At 44.0% G+C, this 20,375-nt stretch overlaps 1 protein-coding gene across 3 annotated transcripts in view; it reads left to right on the top strand.

Moving 5' to 3' along the window:
• NECAB1 (N-terminal EF-hand calcium binding protein 1) overlaps nt 1-20,375 on the top strand; it is a 322,496-nt gene that overhangs the window by 153,792 nt on the left and 148,329 nt on the right. The window contains exon 1 of one of the 3 annotated variants that reach the window (XM_075582920.1): nt 14,776-14,822. The exons of 1 other annotated variant lie outside the window; for it this stretch is intronic. In XM_075582920.1, coding sequence (XP_075439035.1) covers nt 14,791-14,822 — 32 coding nt within the window. In that variant the 5' untranslated portion in view covers nt 14,776-14,790. Of the gene's footprint in view, nt 1-14,775; nt 14,823-18,293; nt 18,425-20,375 lie in introns of those variants that run through there. One more of the 3 variants, XM_075582924.1, reaches the window with a different exon arrangement.

Here is a 20,375-nt window from a genome sequence, read left to right as displayed (position 1 = left end):
CTAAGAAATTAGAGAATATAGGAATTCATGTTATTTGTCCGGTCCAAATTCATTATTCATGCGGGATCTTTTTGCTTTGTTTTCAACAAGATCCTCGATAAGTGAATATTATTATTTTTTTTAACTATATTGGTTGATACTCAAGAATCAATAGTCTTTGTGATTTTGAACAAACCAGTCTGTTTTTTATTACAGCATTTCTTCCTGTGCTATTTGCTTAGTTTTTTATGTCTATTTGAATAAAGAAATGTGTTTATACATAATTTTGCTCCACCTTTTAGGGTAATTATGCCTACAGCTGTTGTATTAGCTTTTGTCCGATTGAGATTGGCTTGATGTGATTTTTATGCCCAGCCAATCATTGAAGACCAGTGGGTATATAATTTCCTGTATAATTCAGAGTAAAAAACCCTGATGAAGTAGCATTGGGCTACGAAATGTGTAAGATTAATACTATCGATTCTCTAAGCGAATTTTTGCTCCTGTTGTGAGGTAACCCCTGAAGCTCTAAGACTGTGTCTGTTTAGCAGGTTATGGGGTTTTTTCCTGCTTTCGATCGTCACTTAGTGGTGCCTTTGCAGTGATATCACTGACTTGCAGCACACTGTCAGTGTATACTTTGAGCTCATGTGATATACTATACATCATTGATTCCCGGAGTATTGGCTGCCTGTTTCACGTGATCCTTATAGTAATACCCTCCGTGTCACCACCTGAGGAAAGCATGTCAAGGTACTTCATATAACCAATAAAAGAAAAATAAATATTAACATTTTATTATTATTATTACATTTTATTATTATAACCCTGTTTCCCCCCCCTCCTCTTGGAAACTACCTGGTTACTGCTTCTGATGTGGTGCTGAAGCCTACCTGTGGTGTCAGACGAAGCTGAGTTGCACGATGGTATGGGCAATGGGACAAGTTTTAAGGACATATCTTAGCTACTCAAAACCATGGTACAGTGCCTCCAGCCATAACAGGATCCCAAGAATAGGATATCAGCTCCTGTCATTGCAGTCCATCTACCTCCTGCCCAGTAACTGACACCCAGTCAGACGCAAGGTGTACAAGCATCTTTATTTTCTCTCTCACCTTCTTAGAGCAGCATAGTCTCCTGCAGTGCAGGACTTCTGGATGGTGCTTGCCCATTCTCTTGGGGCATTCTGGTCTGGATGGTCTCTAGGCCAACCGGTCTAGAACGGCATGCTAGCCCCGCAATGGGGAAGACTCATAGCCCTCTTACTCCCTTTCAGGATCAGAGCCAGACCTCATCTCCTTCCACACCTACTCCTAGAGCAGGGCAGAACTCCACTCTCCTACGCACAACCTCTGCCGCCGGAGGGTAGTGCTGGACCACCTCTCCCACACCCTCTCTCCTGGAACGTTAGAGTGGAACTCTCTTCGCCCTCTCCCTAAGGAGAGTCCACTTCAACTCAATTTAGATCCTCCCCCAGAAGAATCTAGACGGGGCGGGCTCATGGACTGTACTACCTCCAAGGGGCTGTACATAGGCCATGAGGCACACCTCCTTTCCTTCATCTTCAAGGTAAGAACAAGGGGGGTCATTAGCCCATAGATTAACCTGGTACCGCCTGGAACTTAACAGGGCTTACGTAACAGACCATTCTATGCGGGGAAAGATAGGTACATGAGACATGCCATGTTATATTATTATTAAACCTTCCAAGAGGTTTACATGTGCTAATCCTGTACATGCTGCTGTCACTGTGTCTCTAGTTGCTGGGAGGGGGGGGGGGTATCTGTGAGATGGTGGTGTGTGTGTGTGTGTGTGTGTGTGTGTGTGTGTGTGTGTGTGTGTGTGTGTGTGTGTGTGTGTGTGTGTGTGTGTGTGTGTTGCTGGGTATGTGTATCTATGTATTTGTGAGTTTGAAATATGCTGCGTATGTTTATTTGAGATATGCTGAGTATGTGTGTGCATGTGTGTGTTTGAGATATACTGGGTATGTGTATGTGTGAGATGCTGGGGGGTGCGTGTCTGTGAAGTGGGATGTGATGTGCCAGGGGGGGGGGCAGGTAGTTCCTCAGCTGAGCACAAGTCTGTGGACCCAGAGGAGGGGCCTACAGGCTCTAGGAGAAACTGGCCTCCAGAACATCTGTCCCAGTGGAGCGCTACCAGGAAGATAGAGAGGAGAAAATCTGTATAGCACCCCCCCAAAAAAAAGAGGCCTAACCGCTCCAGGCCTGCATCAAGGTTGGAGGGTCATGGGAGGTAAGAGTCCAGTTAGTGCTGATTATAACTGTAATGGATTAGGGTGCAATTTAGGGTGGGGGTGAGAAGGGAGCAGGGGTTGGGGTCAGACCCTGGGCCTGAGGGGACTCGAGGGGAGGAGGGTGTTTCTTATGTTCCTTAGTACCCCCAGGGTTGGTTTAGAGGCTCCTTGGGTCAGGGGAGTAGAGATAGGGATAGTGGGCCCCCATTTTCCAAGTACTGTATGTGGTGGCCAAGGATGCATTGGCTAGTGTGTATGTTGGGAACCATGAGGCAGCAGAGGAGGGGTTAGGTGAGTCATGGCTTGAGGATGTAGATTCTCTTAACAATGTTTACAGTATGTTGCTAGAGGTAACAGGGGTCGGGTCTGGGACTTAACATGGAGGGGAGTGGCTACAAGTCCTTGGATGGGACCATCAATCAGTGGCGGTCACAGTCCAGGTTGATCAGCCAGTGGGAGGTGGAGGGATACTGTAAGGGTTGTCAGGGCAGAAGGAGAAATCTGGGCTGCACTGCATTTAGTTATTGCCCATTCAGATGAAAAGGAGGGGGACGGGGGTAGGGTGTTAGGCGCAGGGGTTTGGGGCTGAGTGAGCAGGAAGTTGCTAGTGTGGGCTGGGTAATAGGGGCTTGGGTACAAGTGGGAGGGTCTGCACAGGTCAGGTCCGCTACCATAGTTCAAGGGTGGCTGTTCCTTTTAGGCCAGCCAGTGTCGACAAGTGCTGTGGGGGTGCAGGAGAATCAGGGCATTGGTAGAAACATAAAAGGAATAGCCTGATGCCCTGTTTAAGGAAGCTACAAAAGAGAACATTTGGGCTGTGACATATGGACGTTGCTCCCAGGGTACAAGGATTTGCTGGTGAGAGTGCATAAGAAAGAGGATGATAAGGATGATGAGAAGAAAATGAAGTAAGTACGAAGAAGTTTTGGGGAATTGGCTGGAGGCATTTGTCATCCTCACTTGCCTGATGGGAGAGAAGTCACCAAGCTTGTGCTCTGAGCTGTTTAAATACCAGAAAACGGTATGGGAGGCTTTTAAGACATGTGGGGGTCTGGCCTGATGGAAGTATGATGAGGTTTTCCGGAAACGGATGCCAATGCAGAAGAATCCCCAAGAGGGTTCCAAAGACATGGATTTATGGATGTTGCTCATGGTGTCCCAGCAGCCTTCGTCCTTTCAGCAAATTGGCAATGGAACATGAGACGTGGTTCACAGAAAGTTGAAGAAGTAAGTCAGTTTGGGTCGCATGGCAGGGCTATTTGCAGCTCCTCCATTTGCTAAGCTGAGTGTCACCATTGAGGGTGGTAACCAAAAAGGAACCAAGCATATTACGGCTCACCCATCATCTGTCTTATCCGAAAGGGGCATCAGTGAATTCTAATATTGACAAGGTGATCTGCAGAATGGCTTACACTTCCTTTGATGAGGCAATGATGCTGGTGAGGAACTGTAGTCCGGGCTCATTATTTGCAAAGATGGACATCGAGTCTGTTCCGTTTGCTGCCAGGTTCATTTACCGGGATGTGAATTCGGGGAACAGTTTTTTGTTGACCGTTGCCTGCCATTGGGATGTTTCATTTCTTGATTTTGTTTTTAATTAGTCAGTTACTTTTTGGATTTGGTATTTACTGTACAGCAAGTGGTGGCGAATGAGGAGGTGCTGCATAATCTTAATTGTTTGTTGGTCCGATGGGTTCTGGAACTTGCAGTTTTTTGTTGCTGAGTTTTGAGGAGCTGGCAGAGAGCTTTTGGGTGCCTCTAGTAAGTGCGACAACCAAAGGGACAACGACAAGACTGATTAGCACAGTGGAGATGGCATGTAGATTACCTACAAACAAGTTGGTAGAATTTCTAAGGAAGATTGAAGGGGTGAGGTCAGCCAAAAATATAAAGTTGATGCAACTTCAGTTGCTGTTGGGGCATCTGGGTTGTGCTTGCATGGTCTTGCCGATGACAGGGGCTTTTAAACGTAGGTTGATCTTAGCTTCAGCTGGGATAAAATAAACAAAAAGCCTAATAATTTCATTAGGATAACAAAAGCCCTAAGGGATGTCAGGTTGTTGACTCATTCAATGAAAGGACTTTATGACTGGAGCCTGAAGTGCCAAACAGCACTCTAGAACTTTTTGTAGATGTGGGCGATGGTGTGCAAAGAGCTGGTTTCAGCTGTGTGTGTGTGTGTGTGTGTGTCAGTCAGTCAGTCAGTGTGTGTCTGTGTGTTGTGTGTGTATCTCTCTGTGTGGTGTGTGTGTTATTCTACTTATCCTGCTCCTGGTGCCTTCTTCCAGCCTCCCCTCTCCCACCCCCTCCCCCCCCCACCACCTGGCAGAGGTCCAGAGTTATAGGGGGGGAAGAGGAGGGAGAGTCTGAGCTGTCACTGTCTCAATCCCCCGGCCCAAGACAGCCCCCTCTCTCCTCCCCCTGGCAGAGGTACAGAGACACGGGGGTGGGATGTCTTAGCTGTCGCTGTCTGAGTCCCCTGGGCCAGAGCCAGGCCCCCTTTCTCCTCCCCCCAGGCGGAGGTATGGGGAGGGAGTGTTCAGCATCCACCGGCCAGGCACGCCGCTGTCTGAGTCCCCCAGCCCGGAGCAGCCCCCGCTCTGTCCCCTTCAGTGGAGCTGCGGACACGGTGGCCAGATTTTGTACGTATGTGTGTTTCTCCTCTACCCTCCCCCCACGCTCTGCTTTCCTTTCCTCCCTCTCCAGTGACTGCTGGTGTTGGAAGGTGACGTCGTTGATGGCTTCTTCTGCCAGCAGGGATGTCACTTCTGTCACCATGCAGTCCATTTACTGCTACAGAATTTGTCTCATGTGATAGGTGCCGCTATAGAAGTTTCATTTAAAAAAAAGCATGCATTACACTGTGTGGAATGTGTATTGCTGATAAACTGTGCATGCATGTTCAATGGTTGAAACACATATGCCTGTCATTGAATTTCTGAGCATGTATATTCTATCAAACCTGGTTGAAACGCATATACATGTCATTGATTTTCTGCGCGTGCGAACTGTATGTATGAACTGTATATAATGCATGCACAGTACAGCTACTGACAATTGAATGGATTGCATACATTCCGTTCATTATTTATTATCGCTGTATGTGCTTCTTACACGAACATGGTGTTAATGTTGATCAGCTTGCCAAACCTGCAAAAAAAAAAGGATGAGAACACAAACACTTTGTAAAATTATACAATCTTCTTTAACCGACATCTTCTTCTTGCTGTCTCTTTTACAAGTTCAAATGTTAAATAATTGTTAGATTGTTATTTAAAGAAGAAATTGATGCATGAATTACATTACCTGACATTATTGCTAAATATCTTTCCTACACAAAGATGGTGGTGATGTTGATCAGCCTGCCAAACCTGCAAAAAAAGGATGGAAACAAAGATTACACAATATAGGGGAAAAAAGTTACATCTACAGAATGCATATGCGGGTCATTTGGGAATGTCAGTTCTATGTAAACTTACATTTACCTTAATTATCCACAGACAGAGGCTAAAAATTGAGTGGCAGCAACCTGTTGTAGAAGTTGTATAGTTGATTAAAGGGGTGTGCTGCCAACAGTTGTTCAAGTTGATTACAGTATGTACTCGGCGTTGGTCGGTCAGAGCTGGTACTGGGGTGGAGGCAGGTACTAGGTGGGACGAGGCATTCGAATAGGGGTTGATTGGAGGGATCAGTTCTGAAAGGTTCATTCAATCTCTTTTTCCTTGAATAGTTGCCATAATCGAACATATCCATGCATGACATGTGTAAAATGCCCAGTACCCACCCCTGATGCCCAGGCATGCTACACTAATAAAGCAATCATTAATGCTTAAATTGTGTAGCGATGTTTCACCCACCCTCTGGGAGATTTTTCTACTAGGTGTGTAGTGCTGGTAACTGCTGGCTTAGAGGATACTGAGGTGTCCACCGATGGTAGAGAGGACATCAGAACAGGCTTTAAGGGTGATCGTTGGTTCTTCCTCACTGTGTCAGCGCCTCCATCTACCTCAGGCTCCTGTAGCTCTGGAAGCAGCCCCTGTGGAAGAATTCTCTCTCGCTTCCCCCAGACAGACTGCATGCTCAGGCAGAAGTATATTTTAACAGAAACAGTCTTTATTGCAACAGGCAGGATACACAGCATACGATTACATGGGTCTCCAACCTCTGGATGGTCCCTGGACTCACACCCCCGGCCATGGGCACCAAGGGTGGTTCTTGCTCTTCCCTGACTCCCTATTAGAGTCAGAGGTATCAGTCCCACTCCCCTAGGGGAGGGGATAGAAGGTGGCCAGAGCCCTGTGCACACTTTTCTAGGATATGTCTCTCTCATGGGAGAGACAGAACTCCACAATTTGAGTCTGGAGTCCCTTAAGTACAAAGGGGGAGGGTCCAAGGTCTGAGCCCCTTATTGGACAGAACACAGGCCTTAGTACGCTTCCCCCCTTGTCACTCAAGGGAGCTGCTTGCTGGTGGGGAAAACCCTGGATTGGGCCAAACACTGCCTGCACCGTACCAGAATTTACATGTCAGGCAGGGTAGATTAGTAGCCAAGCCAGACATGGCTACAATTTATCGAATAGAATTCTTCCTGCTTTTTTGTTGTTGTCATAGAATGGGTACTTTGTTGCGATATACTGATATATCTCAGAGAGTTTCCTTCTTATCTGTACTGTATTGAATGGCAGAATATATAAAATAAACAGCTTAAAACCGTCTTGTCTCGCATTTATGTATCATCTTACTGTAAATACAGACAGAGACAAATTTGCTTAATGCAAAGTGATTTGAGTAAAGTGTGAACCTGCTACGCTTGATGAAAAGTGCAAGGTCATATTAAACGAAGAAAGACAGTGTTTAATACAAGACATTTCTACATTGTATCTTGTATTGAAACACCTGTGAAGTTCTTAGCATGCCTGGGCAAAGGTACTATACAATCTGTACAATACTCTACACTACTGTATCTGCAATAAATGAATACATTAATCCTAGTGTAGCAAGACTTATTCTTTTTGGTGCCGCACAAAATCAGGTGTATATCCCCGGCATTAATTTACAATTTGCGGCTCCCTTATGGCTCTTGAGTATCATAGGCTAAGATATTCAGTGTGCCATCTGCCAAACACAAATATTGAATTACAATTACATTAATAACCGCAGAAATAATTATGCCGGCTGACAGTAGCCAAGCCGCGGGCGAACAAAGTGCTCGCTCTGCTGTAATTCCGCATTCCGGTTCAGTCACAGGGACAGTAAGTCTTCCTACATCTTTATATCCGACCTTTCACCAGTAAATAGAGCTTAATATGTTTTCTTTACATGTAATTTTTTCTTTTTATAATATAAATGGTTTCTTTGGATAGGTTATTGTTTTTTAGTATAGTGAAACATTAAAAGTGAAGTTGTATTACTTAGACTTATACTGACTAAAGGAGTGCCCCAGAATAGGATTTACTTTCTTTGTGCTTTGACAAACTATATTTTGTTCAGTAATAACAAAACCTTTTTTTTATAAATCATAGGTGACACCCGTAACATAACTATGTCAACAGAACATTTATAAGGTCTGAGCGAGATTTCTTGTTACATTTATTTTACCGTATAAATACAGCAGATGACTCACTGCAAATAAGAAATGTGTTTTTTGGAAATAACGGTTACTGTACATTTTTGTCAAAATAATCTTATTCACAGCTAGCATATGATAATATAAATGCAGTCAAAAGTCTAGTGAAGCACTATTTTACTGCATGTAAATTCAGTCTTAAAATGTACAGTACTTGCAAACTGAAGAAAATAATTTGAAGATCCACCCAATGTTTCTACTCAAAGCAGCAATATTACATTCCCCCATTTTTTTTAAATTATTTTGTATTATCTATATGTAGCCCGCTTTCCCCTTACTAAAGAGTCTACTGGTACTGCCGCTACTTGTTGGCTCACAGAAGGCCAAAGCCTCCGCCACTGGAAGCCTGGGGTGATCAGATGTCCACCTCGGTGCAGCGTCTCCACCTGAAAGGGATTCTGATGCAGCAGGATAAGCCCCGCCAGGAACAATACCAGTAATACACAGACACGTCTGTATATATAATAACAACCTTTACTATGAACCATAAATAGTACCCTGTACCACACAGTATAACAACCCAACCTCTGTACCACCAATGAGTGTCCCCAAAGTACATTAGGTGCTAGGCACCAATACCCTGATGTCCTTTTCCCCAATGTTGAGGCCAATCCAGGAGTGTAGGGAGTAGCGCTACCCCGTGATTTGTTGGTGCACTTTGTGAGGTACCTGCCGAGTACTCCAGTACTTGGTGCAGCCGACTTAGTAATAGGGATCTGCTGATGCAGCGACGTCACCGTCCACGATGGCGTCCGCCTATGCATTGGGTGGTCCCCGGTAGGGGGGTCCCACCTTTAAGAGTCTCTGTACATAGGTGGTCTGGTCCCAGACCACAAGCCGCAATCACAGCGCGGTGTCTTCCTGTGTCTTTGATACTACTCAGTAAATGGGGAATCTATCTAGGGCCTTCCCTGAAGCAACCACAAGCTCACTTGAGTGGGGCCTATCTGGGACCTAAGGGGATACTCTGGCCTAGTCTGAGCGCCACTGACACTCAGACCCTACCTTCCCCTTCCCTGTCCTGGCTCCGACTGCCTAGCGTGGTTGATGTGTGCGAAATGTATCTTCTTGCCTGCAGGGCAATCTGAACGCCCTATTGGCTGCTGGACGCATGTGGCCTATGCAACCCTGGTGCCTTCTGGGGATTTTAGTTCCACTCAGAGCCTTTTGCCTTAATGGCCGCCGCTCTGCCTAAGCTCCTGTGCATGCACAAAGCCCAGGGATGGCCGCCTCATCTCTGGTCCACTCTGCGCATGTGCAACTCATACACCGCATGCGTGCGCAAAACTGCAACTGCCCGCAATGCATTTCTGGACCGCAGGCAAGGGGAGCAGGGGAGAAACACCTGGCTACATGTATATGTAAAGCATGTGGCAAGGTTAAATTCTACATTCTTACCTAAGCTGGCAATCATTTGGTGCTCCTATTACAGATGTATAAAAATCCTTATGGTGTTACTAACACAATGGCTGCTTCATGCAATGCAAGGCTGGGGCCATGGTACCGCAGACTGTGTGGAAGCGTCCGCACGCTGAGTGAACAGACTGCCTTAAGGCAGTGTTCACGTCCATGTGGCGTGGGGGCGCGTGTTGCGCAAGAAATCAGTTAAAACTGATTTCTTGGCACGACAGGATGGTCACGTGAGTGGTTCGCCCAACTCAGCAACTACAATGTTTTCTTATATCACTAAGGTAACATTGTCTATTAGAGTTGACAGCTCAAACTGCTAGGAACATTGGCAACAAATGATCACAAACAGGAAAGTGTTGCAAAGAGCTTGGGAAGTGGGCTTAAACCTGCTAAAGAAATAATGCTTTAAACCTCATTCAAATGGCTTTAAGAGTTTAATAATAATAATTTTTACAAATGCAGTAAGTATTATCTAATACTACATAACTGATTTATATATAAAAAAAAAACATATAAGATTTCACATTATACTGCTTTAAATCATTGTTTGCTTCTTTTATACAGAGCGCGCCACAAAGGGAGTATTGATCTGTTTGCTTTTGAAACAGAGAAAAAATGGTTTCTTCGTATCTGTTATTGTTTTTTAGCATAGTAAAACATTAGAAGTTACGTTTTATTACTTATACTGACTAAAAGCGTGCTCCAGTATAGGATTTATTTTGTGTTTTGAAAAAATACATTTTGTTCAGGTCATTTCTTAAGACAGAAGAAAATAAGGGCCCCAGAATAGAATCTTGGGGACCTCACAGGTAATATCAAAGGGGTTAGAGATGAAGCCCGAGATAGATACTTATTGGGATCTTCCTAATAAGTAAGCGTTAAACCAGTGTAAAGCATTTGCTCGAATACCAGAGTTCTAGAGCTTGTTTATCATACTATCGGGGTCAACAGTATCAAAAGCCTTTGCACAATCTAGAAATATTGCACCAGTCCACTGGCCAAATTCTTAAGATGGTCGTTACTATGGAGTGATTTGGTTGGAAGCCGGATTGAATTTGAAAATGTGACTTTTTATAAAAGTTTCTTAGTTGGGCATTACATTTTTTTCCATGCTTTTGGATAATAGATATAGATTAGATGTCGATACAGTATGTAGTTTGAGACACTGTCTTTATTAGCCATTTTGAAGACAGGGATAACTCTAACAGCTTTCCAAGCCTTAGGGATTTTGTCAGTAGACAAAATAGTGTTAATTATGGAAGCAATTCGTTTAGCAATGTCTGCGGTACCAAGGCTTAGAAACTTATATTGCAATTGGTCAGGCCTACATTGATTGTTTAGATTTACTGTAGTGTTAGAATATCCTGTACAATCTCCTCCAGACCCTGGAATACATTAACATTCGGGTGCACTCAGTTTGGGTTTCTGGATTAAGGTCACGTTTCCGTCTAGATAATAAGGAAGTAGTACACCCCACAAAGTATTAATTGAATGTGATGGCAATTACTGAATGATCAGACAAATTTACTTCATCATTTTTGATAAGGAAAGGTGCCTGATCGCTACAGGGCTCAGCAATATTATTGATAACATTCCAGAATTTTGCAGGATTTTATGTGTTTTGATTAAAATTTGTCTGAGTAGTATTGTAATTTTACAAGTCTAGTCTGCAATGTTCAACTTTGAGACCTTCTGTAGAGCCAGTTAATTTGTATCTATTCCACATGACATCACTAAAAGGATAAAGCTTAATAACACAGTACGTAACCCAGGGAAGATGCGGCCCATGGACTCTGTGCAGTGGAGCATGCATATCAAGGATTGTTAGGAAGTCTGACTGAAATAGTCCAGGGTAAAATCAGGGTCTGGGTTTTTTTTTTTAAAGTAGGGTAGTCGGTAAGGTCAACAAGAAATTAAGGTTAACATTTGTAAATGTTCTAGCGAACAGGACTTCCAGGCTAGATTGTAATAGTTTGAGTTTACTTACACAATACACTATTTCCCGATCACTGAAAATGTCAGGCAATATACCAGTGGTTTGTCTTCTTTTGGGAGGATAAGATCCATTCTCACAGTGAGTGGATTTTAAATTTGGTGAGAAATTAGTTAGGTTAAATTTAGTGATTTGAATTGGGCACAGATTTAGTTTTTTGGGTCAAGCTAAATGAAGTTGAAATAACTATCAGAAAGGGATTGTAGTGGTACTTTGGGGGTGGGTGGGGAGCGATAAATGCCAACAATGGTGATGGCTTAGAGAAAGGGAGGTAAATCTTGCCAACTAGGTTTTCAAATGAGGATGTGCTAAAAAGGATTATTTAGTAACACAAATATCAAGCAATCATCAAAAGAAAATAGCACCTCCTCTCTTTGACCGATCCTTCCTAAAGATGGAGTAACCTTGAATAGAAATAGGTGTATCAAGAGTTTTTGGACTTAGCCATCATTCAGTATGAGCTACAGCTGTTAGGCTTATACAAGAAGCACTATGCCCTAAGTTCACATAGTTTGTGCAGTAAGCTACACATATTTATATGTGCGACAGATACAGTAGTCCTTTTGGGAATTTAAAAGGGACATTCTCTATGGTGTCGAAGTTAGTGAAAAAGAAGGGCTTGGGTTTAATTCAATATCACCTGCCAACGATGATAAAAAAAAGGAATAGAAATTGAAATAATTGTCTGTGGGCTGCAAAGGAATGATATCTGGTATGACAGTTTGATTTATTGGTGCTAAGTGGGCTATTTTTCAGAACTCGCCACCTATATTCAGTGCAGTAGATAATGCAAAGCTTTGCGTAAGTCAGGGTGTATGATTACATACTGTAGTGTGGGCTTACTAAGGAAGATGAATTTAATTGGGAAAGAGTAAGGTGTGTAAGTGAAGTTACAGTAATGAAGAAAATTGCAGTCAGTAACATTATAGATATATGAAATATGAACCAGGACAGTAGTCCTGTTAAAGGTGATTTAAGAGGACATTTCAAGGGTTTAGCACAGAAAGTGTAGCATACATGATATATCGGAATCCAAGGGCAATGCGTGGGATGTGGACCACTTGTTGTTACACTTCTATTTAACCTGTGCAAAGTAGTTGCCTGAGCCGTGCTGTAATATTCTTTTAGGATGTATTGAGTAGAGATGGGCAATTTTGGGGGGCAAATTTGGATCCGCGAATTCGGTCCACAGATTTCAGTGGATCAATCTCAAAAAGGGCGATTTGCATTTTGTGGATTTTTTATTATTATTACCAATCCACAAATTCAGCAATCCATTGGTGGATTCTTTTTAAGAATCCACCAACGTATTGCTCAATCCACAGACTAGATTCTGCAAATCCAACCATGGGTTGTATCCAATGGCGGTTTTTGATGAATCCGTGCGGATTAAAACCAACCAAAACTGTTTGAGGAATTTATACCACTAAATGGATTTTGGGGGGGAAAATTAATGAAAATCCGGGAAATGGATTTGGGCGGATTCGCCCATCTGTGTTATTGAGCCAGGTATGTTGTTTTTGTAATACTTTCTTGTCTGTTGCTGTTGGCATCTCTGTGATTTCTTTTACTTTCACAGGGCCTGGCTTGGTTTCCTTTTTCGTGATGACATCACATGTAATTTACTTTTCCCCCTTCGTATTGTACTTTGTCCTTATTGATGTTTACATTTCGTTCTCATACTCCATCCATAACTTTTGTCCAATATGGGAACACAATGATCAATTGGAGACACATCTCCTACTTATTTGGGGGTTTGTGTACCCCACAACATACCCCTCCAAGAAAAATATGTTTAAAAAAATTGGAATAAAGGGATAGGGGAAAAATTGGAAAGATGTCCGCATCTGCCAAAGAGAGCAAGGTGAGTGAAAATACACTGAGGTGCAATGTAGGGTTAACATACTAAGGCAATAGAACAGAACAAGTACCCTACGGAATGCACTCGCTGTGTAAGAATGTATAATGATAATGGGGAATAAGATCCTTTTAATAAGTATTAAAAATAGTATAGAGAGAGGCATCAGGTATATAGATCCACGACCTGTCCCTAAGAACCACTAGCTCTCAAGCTCCTAATAATATAAACAACGCAATAACGAGAAAGTAGCTCATCATATTCCATATTGGATCCCTTTCTAATCAAATCAGGGTTACTGTACATAAAGCACAATATCTCATAATCCGATATAGCTCCTATGGTCTGTATATACCTAAATAGGACAACAGACGGGATAAATCAATTTACTAAAACATAAAGCGTGGTGAAAAAAATATCACCAACCTAATGCATTGAAGGCACAGAGATGTACCAGAGCTAAAATATGGCAGAAAATATAGATGGCTACAGTTCATACAGTAAAGCAGTATAGCTCAAAAAATGTGTAAATCCGCTAAGCGTATGGTAGGGACATAGACCATGCGTACTAATCAGTATAGACTCATGTTGATATAAAGATAAAAATAGACTGGTATAAAGCTGGTGAGCCTTAGTGTGTATTGTCTCCCTTGCTTTTCCCAGTAATGTCTGTTAATGTATATCCCCTAGTTTAATTAGGGTGCAACAAAAATCCTAATTAATACGGAGAGATACTAATATATGTGGATACGTCTTACCTCGTCAGCGCTAAGCTGTACCTAACGTATTGACACACTCTATTCTAGGGCATAATCTAAAATAGTTCTTACGCCTCTAGGCGTGGTTCTAAAACCACATCCAGTTGTAGCCTCTGGTGGTAGAAAAAACAGTGTAACCAAAGAGTCAGGTTGTGTGTTTAGAATAATGCGCTCCAATGATACAAAAATCCCCTGTGCTCAAAGCAGCACTGGCTGAAACAAATATATGTACACTGTGTTTAATTAGTAGGTATATTGTGATAATACACATCCTACTAGCAATGATTTACAAAGTAAATTCTTTGTTGCTTCCAACCATATTATTCAAAATCAGCCCTAGGTAAACCCTTGTTGCAACATGTGTGGAAAAGTGTATCAGTCTATTGACTAAATAGTAGAAACAAGTAAAATTGTTGCTATTCATGTATTAGTAAGTGAATATGTGGATACCTTGGCTCATGCTAGGCTGCATTTATCATGTTCATACACTGTATTCTGAGGCACATTCTAAGAATGTTTTTACGCCTCGAGGCGCGGTTCAAAGACCGCATCCAGTTATAGCCTCTGGTGGCATAAAATAGCAGTGTGGATTAAGTAGAAATTAGCCCCTCAGGGAGCCCTTCCAGTTTGTTATTTAAGTGCAAATATCAGTGCATTGAAGTTGGCAATGGTGGTGGAATGATTGCCACATATATGTGTTAATAAGTATATTAGTAGCATGCTATTTTTAACACGCGTAGCACGGATAGCAGGAAGTTAGACACAGGTAAAATATAAACTGAAAGCAATAAGTAGGCCCCAAAGACTGTTATATGTTACTGTATGTCGGCTCCACTTATCTGTTTGCTCATTCAGCCCATGTTGGCTCCATCCGACCATCTGTGTTTTTTCCTCTCCCTCAGGTACTTCCGCATGTTGACGTCACTCCGTCACAATCACCTGACGTACGTTTTCTCGCAATGTTGCGCTTTTTCAACCTTTGAAAAAACTCCTTCCACTCATCCTCACCAGATCATCAGCCCCAATAGAATTTCACATTTCCTGGTGCACTAAGACACATCCTTGTTCCTAAGCCCCATTTCCACTGCCCCTGGAGTAAAGTGGTGGGGCCTATAGAAAAGGTGCATGGCCTGGAGCTGCCAGATCCTCACAGGCTTGATGATCACCCTGGGTTAGAACTCCGCTGTCCCCTGGGCAAGTACAGAAAAGCCCTGCAGGAGAAGGGGTTAATAACTTGAAACATTTTTTGTGCAAGATCTTTCCTCCCCCCTCAGAATCCCAATGACACCCAATGTCCCTCCCTCCTGTAAATGTATCATTACAAAAAATATGAATATCATGTGTCAATGCAAATGCAGACTGTACAGTAGCAATAAACCGTGATTTGCATTGATACATAAACCTTTTATCGTTTATGATGCATTGGTATTTTCAGGTATTTTATCTTTGTCCATATTATACATCATGGTTCTAGTTAGTTTTGAGATATCATTGAATTAATTACTAGTGAATTTAACAAATTGTTCCATAAATTCTGATTTCCAATTGGTAATTTCCCTAGTAAAATTGACTTTTAATGTAGAAGAGATCCTACTGTATAACATTTGTAACAATTCAGCTGAAATAAAAATCTGCATTTTATTATTTTTTTCCGTTGCAGAAGCAAATCAAATACAGTATAAAGGAAAATAAACAATCTGGTACAATTCCACTTATCTCACTGTAGTGACCCTGCTAGTACTAATAGGGTTAATTTATAGATGCCCTGGGTATTTAAGAGATATTTCTATGTATTTAAATCCCCTCCCCCACCCCACCCCACATCATGGGGAGCAACAGGTGACATTGTAGCTTCCTATTGGCCCACACAATGGACTATTTTGTTTCCCTTGGAGGGGCAGTACTAGAGCTACCTACCCTGCTAAGTAGTTTATGTCAGGAACGAGGTTGTCCCTGAAACGAAAAAATACTGGAGCACATTGCAGCTCCAGGAACCTCCTGCATCATCATTACCCTTATCCACCTAACTCCATGTCACCAGTGCCATATTAAGACAGATATTGCATGACTCCTTGTTACCGATATCGCAGCTATCTGTACTGTATATTAGTTACAACTTTTAGGGACCTATTCTAGTAGCTTTGATAACTTTGCTGCTACAGTATCTCGAACGGTTTGCCATGTTCCCACCGAACGGTTTGTCATTTGTGTTATCACGGTATTCAGAAATAATTTGAAACCATCTCAAACCGTGAGGCAGAAAAATGCCAATACCGCTCGGGAGAGCAGCAATGAGATCTCGGCCTCTCACAAAGTTCTCCCGTATGATCTGGCCGCATCTGCATAGAGAGCTGCAGAGAGAGACGCTTCTCCCTACACATCTCTCACAGGTGATCGCACTGTTTTTATTGAAATGTTAACATGGGCGCCAACATGGAGGGTCTTCCGGGGTTGGCGTCCCTGGCCCGGTGAATCAGGGCCAGGTCAGAAAAAAAAGCGGGGGGGGGGGAGCGCAGGGGCACAAAGCAATATGGCATAGCAGCATGGCAGAGGACTAGAGCAAATCAAAGGGGCAGAGCTTGAAAGGTGGATTCTGAGGGGGAGTCCACAGCCTGATAAACTGATGTAGCAGAACCAGGGCCGCTGTTTAGGAGAGTAGAGGCCCGCAGCCCGACGTAGAGGCCCGCAGCCCGACGTAGAGGCCCACAGCCCGACTTACAGGCCCACAGCCCGACATAGAGGCCCGCAGCCTGACGTAGAGGCCCACAGCCCGACTTACAGGCCCGCAGCCCGACGTAGAGGCCCACAGCCCGACTTACAGGCCCGCAGCCCGACTTACAGGCCCGCAGCCCGACGTAGAGGCCCGCAGCCCGACGTAGAGGCCCGCAGCCTGATGTAGAGGCCCGCAGCCCGACATAGAGGCCAGCACACATCACCCCCTTCTGAATGTGAATGGGAGAGAGGGGGAAGGAGCTTCTGCATCTCTCACACGCGGTGTGAGGGGAGACCGCGTGTGAGAGATGCAGCATTCAGAGGTACCTCCTATGTTAACCCCTTCCATCCCCACCCTCCCACTGGGACACTGCAGTAAATAAGTGTATGTGTAGCAGGTTCATCCAAAAACGAGGAGCAGGTTTATATTTATAATATTTGGTGGTAGTGCTCGGGCAGGATTTGTGTATCAGTACAGTGGCGTATGCATTGCTGGTTTGGTGCTGTTGGCTGTGAGGGAGGGGGAGAGAGAGCTGTGGCAGGGAGAGAGAGCTGCAGGGGGGAGAGAAGAGAGCTGCAGGGAGGGGAAGAGAGCTGCTGGGAGGGGAAGCGAGAGCTGCAGGGAGTGGGGGGAGATAAATGATGGGGGGAGAGAGAGAGCTGTGGGGGGGGGAGAAAGAGCTCTAGAGGGAGAGCTGCAGGGGGGAGAGCTGCCGGTGCTGGAAGTTGGGTCAGGTGCCCGTGTCGGGCTGCATCCCTCTATGTGCTGCTGGGCCCCTGCTCTCTCCTGCTGCAGCTTTAAAGTTGCGTCCAAATTTTTTTTTTGTGTTAGGTACGGGAGGGGGGGGGGGGGGGGGAGATCCTTAAATTTATCCTGGGCCCCATTATTTCTGTTGGCAGCCCTGAATGTTAATACTAGTGTGCGGGAGCAGGGGGTCTCCAGAGCCAAACCGCATTGATTTCAGACTCGGGGACCTCTGAGATATAGGCCCCGGTATGGGGGGCGGTATCTCCTATGCGTTTAAATGTCCCGGTCACATGACGCGGGAGATTTAAACATTGCATGAGGATACCGGCACCCCATAACGGGGCCTGTATCTCGGGAAACAGTGGGTCCCGGATCTGAAATCAACGCGGTTCTGCTCCAGAGACACCCTGATTCCGCACACTAATATTTAAATTTAAATAAAAACAGCTTCATTACCTTAGTGGCTACCCGTTAAGGTGAATACCCTGTTTATTGGGGGCAGAGGGAGTGGATGAAGGGGTGGAAGTTGTTAGAGTTAACTCCTTCCCTTCCATAGCGGTGGTAACAGTTATGGTAATGAAGGAGTTAACCACTCCCGCTACCCACCCGAGACGCCTAACCACCCACCCTTGGGGCAAGTACCCCATCACCCAATACCTCTACCCCCAAGAAACTTTAAAATCACAACAACCTTACTACCCCTCTCCTCTACCCCCAGCAACCCCCCTCAACACATACAGTACAATAATGGGCAAAATTACTATTATCCCGATCTGGATTATAGTGCATAATATTATAATATATTATATGGAGAATAGGCCCCTGTGACAGGGTCATTGACTCTGTATATGTTAGTAGGAGATGGCAGTATGCATGCTTTCCAGTAGACGAGGGGTTAACCCATATTATTAAGCAGTCCACAGGTGATTCTAAGTAAGCTAGTTCACCTGCTTTAAAACAGGAAGAGGAAATGCCTCTGGAGCGGCAATCTCTCTCTGAGGCACAGAGAGAAGACAGAGGAGTGTTGACAGACAGACACAAGCTGCTCAGATTGATCCTGTCCCAAGGGGGGAATAAAGCTCCCAGGTAAGGAGCCAACTGGTTTTGTTGATCATTGTTGGGCTGGACTAGGTTAGCTAGCCAGCCAGGTAGTTAGCCTGCACTTTTGTTTAGTCAGTGCCCCGACCGGGGTTAGGTTTTTGTTTACGTTTTAATTTAAAGGGACAGAGTACCCATTGTTTTAGTTACCCTTTTTGGACAAATAAATCCACCAGCACTATTTCACCAGAAAAGTCGTGTTGTCTCCTCACTTACCACGGCCATCCTGCCACAGCCCCATAGAATGGAAAGGCGCTGGTGCTTCACTGCAACAATGAGCCTGGCAACATCAGTTTAGTTTTAGTATTGCTATTTACTTGTCTATGAGCAATAAGTTATGAGTAACATTTGAAGAAAGAAAGACTGGCCTGGATTATTAATAAACAGGTGCATTCACATTTTTGGATTATAAAATAACCTATTTATATTACAGAATATATTCAGATATTTTCTAGAACATTAATTCCCAAATGTTTCCTTATCTCGGTCTTCAGTGTTAATAATTATTAGGAAGACAAATATACAGATGTAACAATACTTACTGTCCCAAGCACCGTGGCTGAAGAAGCAAACGGTTCTGGGTACACTGTGTGCCGCGATTGTGCTGCTGGGGGGTCCATGCTTCCGGATCTGACCCCCCGCAGCATTAATCCATCCGGGTCACGGCAACACAAACCTTAAGTCTGGCTAAATCTGTACCCTATAAAGGGAGATTTACTAATCTCAAGTAACGGGTGCATTGGAACTCAATTCATCGTTAACTGCCATTCAAGTCAATGGATCCGGGTGTGATGCCCCGCATCAGAGCTCGATTAATCTGCTTCTAAGGCCCCACTCTCACAGCACAGTACATGACGTGCGCACGTGCGTTCGTCACTGATGCCTGGCGGCCAATGGTATTGATCTCATACAATCCTGGAGGAGCATATGTGGGGAATAAAAAAGAAGAAAACAGTGCAAATTTAAGTGTAGATGTATTGACAATGGGTTAGATATTGATTGAAGTCTTGGCTCTAATGGTGTTCCTACTTACAGGATGATAACGATAAAAAAGCCTTTTGCAGATTGGGCTGCAGCCCCCGTGGTAGTATTGGTGTGTGGATCTCCCTCCAGGCTCGTCCCCTCAATAGGGCGGAACAGCGGAGATCCACACACCAATACTACCACGGGGGCTGCAGCCCAATCTGCAAAAGGCTTTTTTATCGTTATCATCCTGTAAGTAGGAACACCATTAGAGCCAAGACTTCAATCAATATCTAACCCATTGTCAATACATCTACACTTAAATTTGCACTATTTTCTTCTTTTTTATTCCCCACATATGCTCCTCCTGGATTGTATGAGATCAAATCAGACTTTTTGGAACCCATGAAACAGGTCCCACCAGAGGGTTTGAGCAGGGTTATAATTTATTTGAATTTTATTTGGCACGTATGGTTAATTGCACTAATTTGTTGCACATATTATTGTTCACAGTATTTGAGTTGTTCGCGCCTTAATTCACTTTAATCACAATACAAGGCCAATGGTATTCAGTATTGAAACTACCATTGGCTGCAAAGTACGGTGTCGACGCTGCTGCAGTCGCTGGAGTCTTTTCAATCTGTGATCTCCGGCTGCAGCAGCGTGATGTCGGTTTCAGCAGCCACTCAATGTCCAGACGTTTACATTGATTGGCTGCTGAAATTGAGACTCGGCAGTGAAGATGGGGACCGGGGGACAGTGGGGAGGGGGTGGGAGTGGGGGTCTCCGGAGCAGAGAGCAGCCCAGCGCAGCCTCGGATGGAATCATGTATACACATGACTTGCCAGTATGCCAGATTGCTGCTTTATTATATCCTCCTGTGCTAAATGAAGCTCCAGCACAGTGTTGAGGGAAGAAACAAAAAACACCACCATTTGCTCTGCGCCCGTGACACTGCAAACCGAACCGCCCTCCC

Source organism: Ascaphus truei, chromosome 2 (assembly GCF_040206685.1).
Source record: "Ascaphus truei isolate aAscTru1 chromosome 2, aAscTru1.hap1, whole genome shotgun sequence".
Classification (NCBI taxonomy): Eukaryota; Metazoa; Chordata; class Amphibia; order Anura; family Ascaphidae; genus Ascaphus; species Ascaphus truei.
The sequence above is the reverse complement of the archived record's forward strand: the minus strand, read 5'-3'. Positions and strand labels throughout refer to the sequence as shown.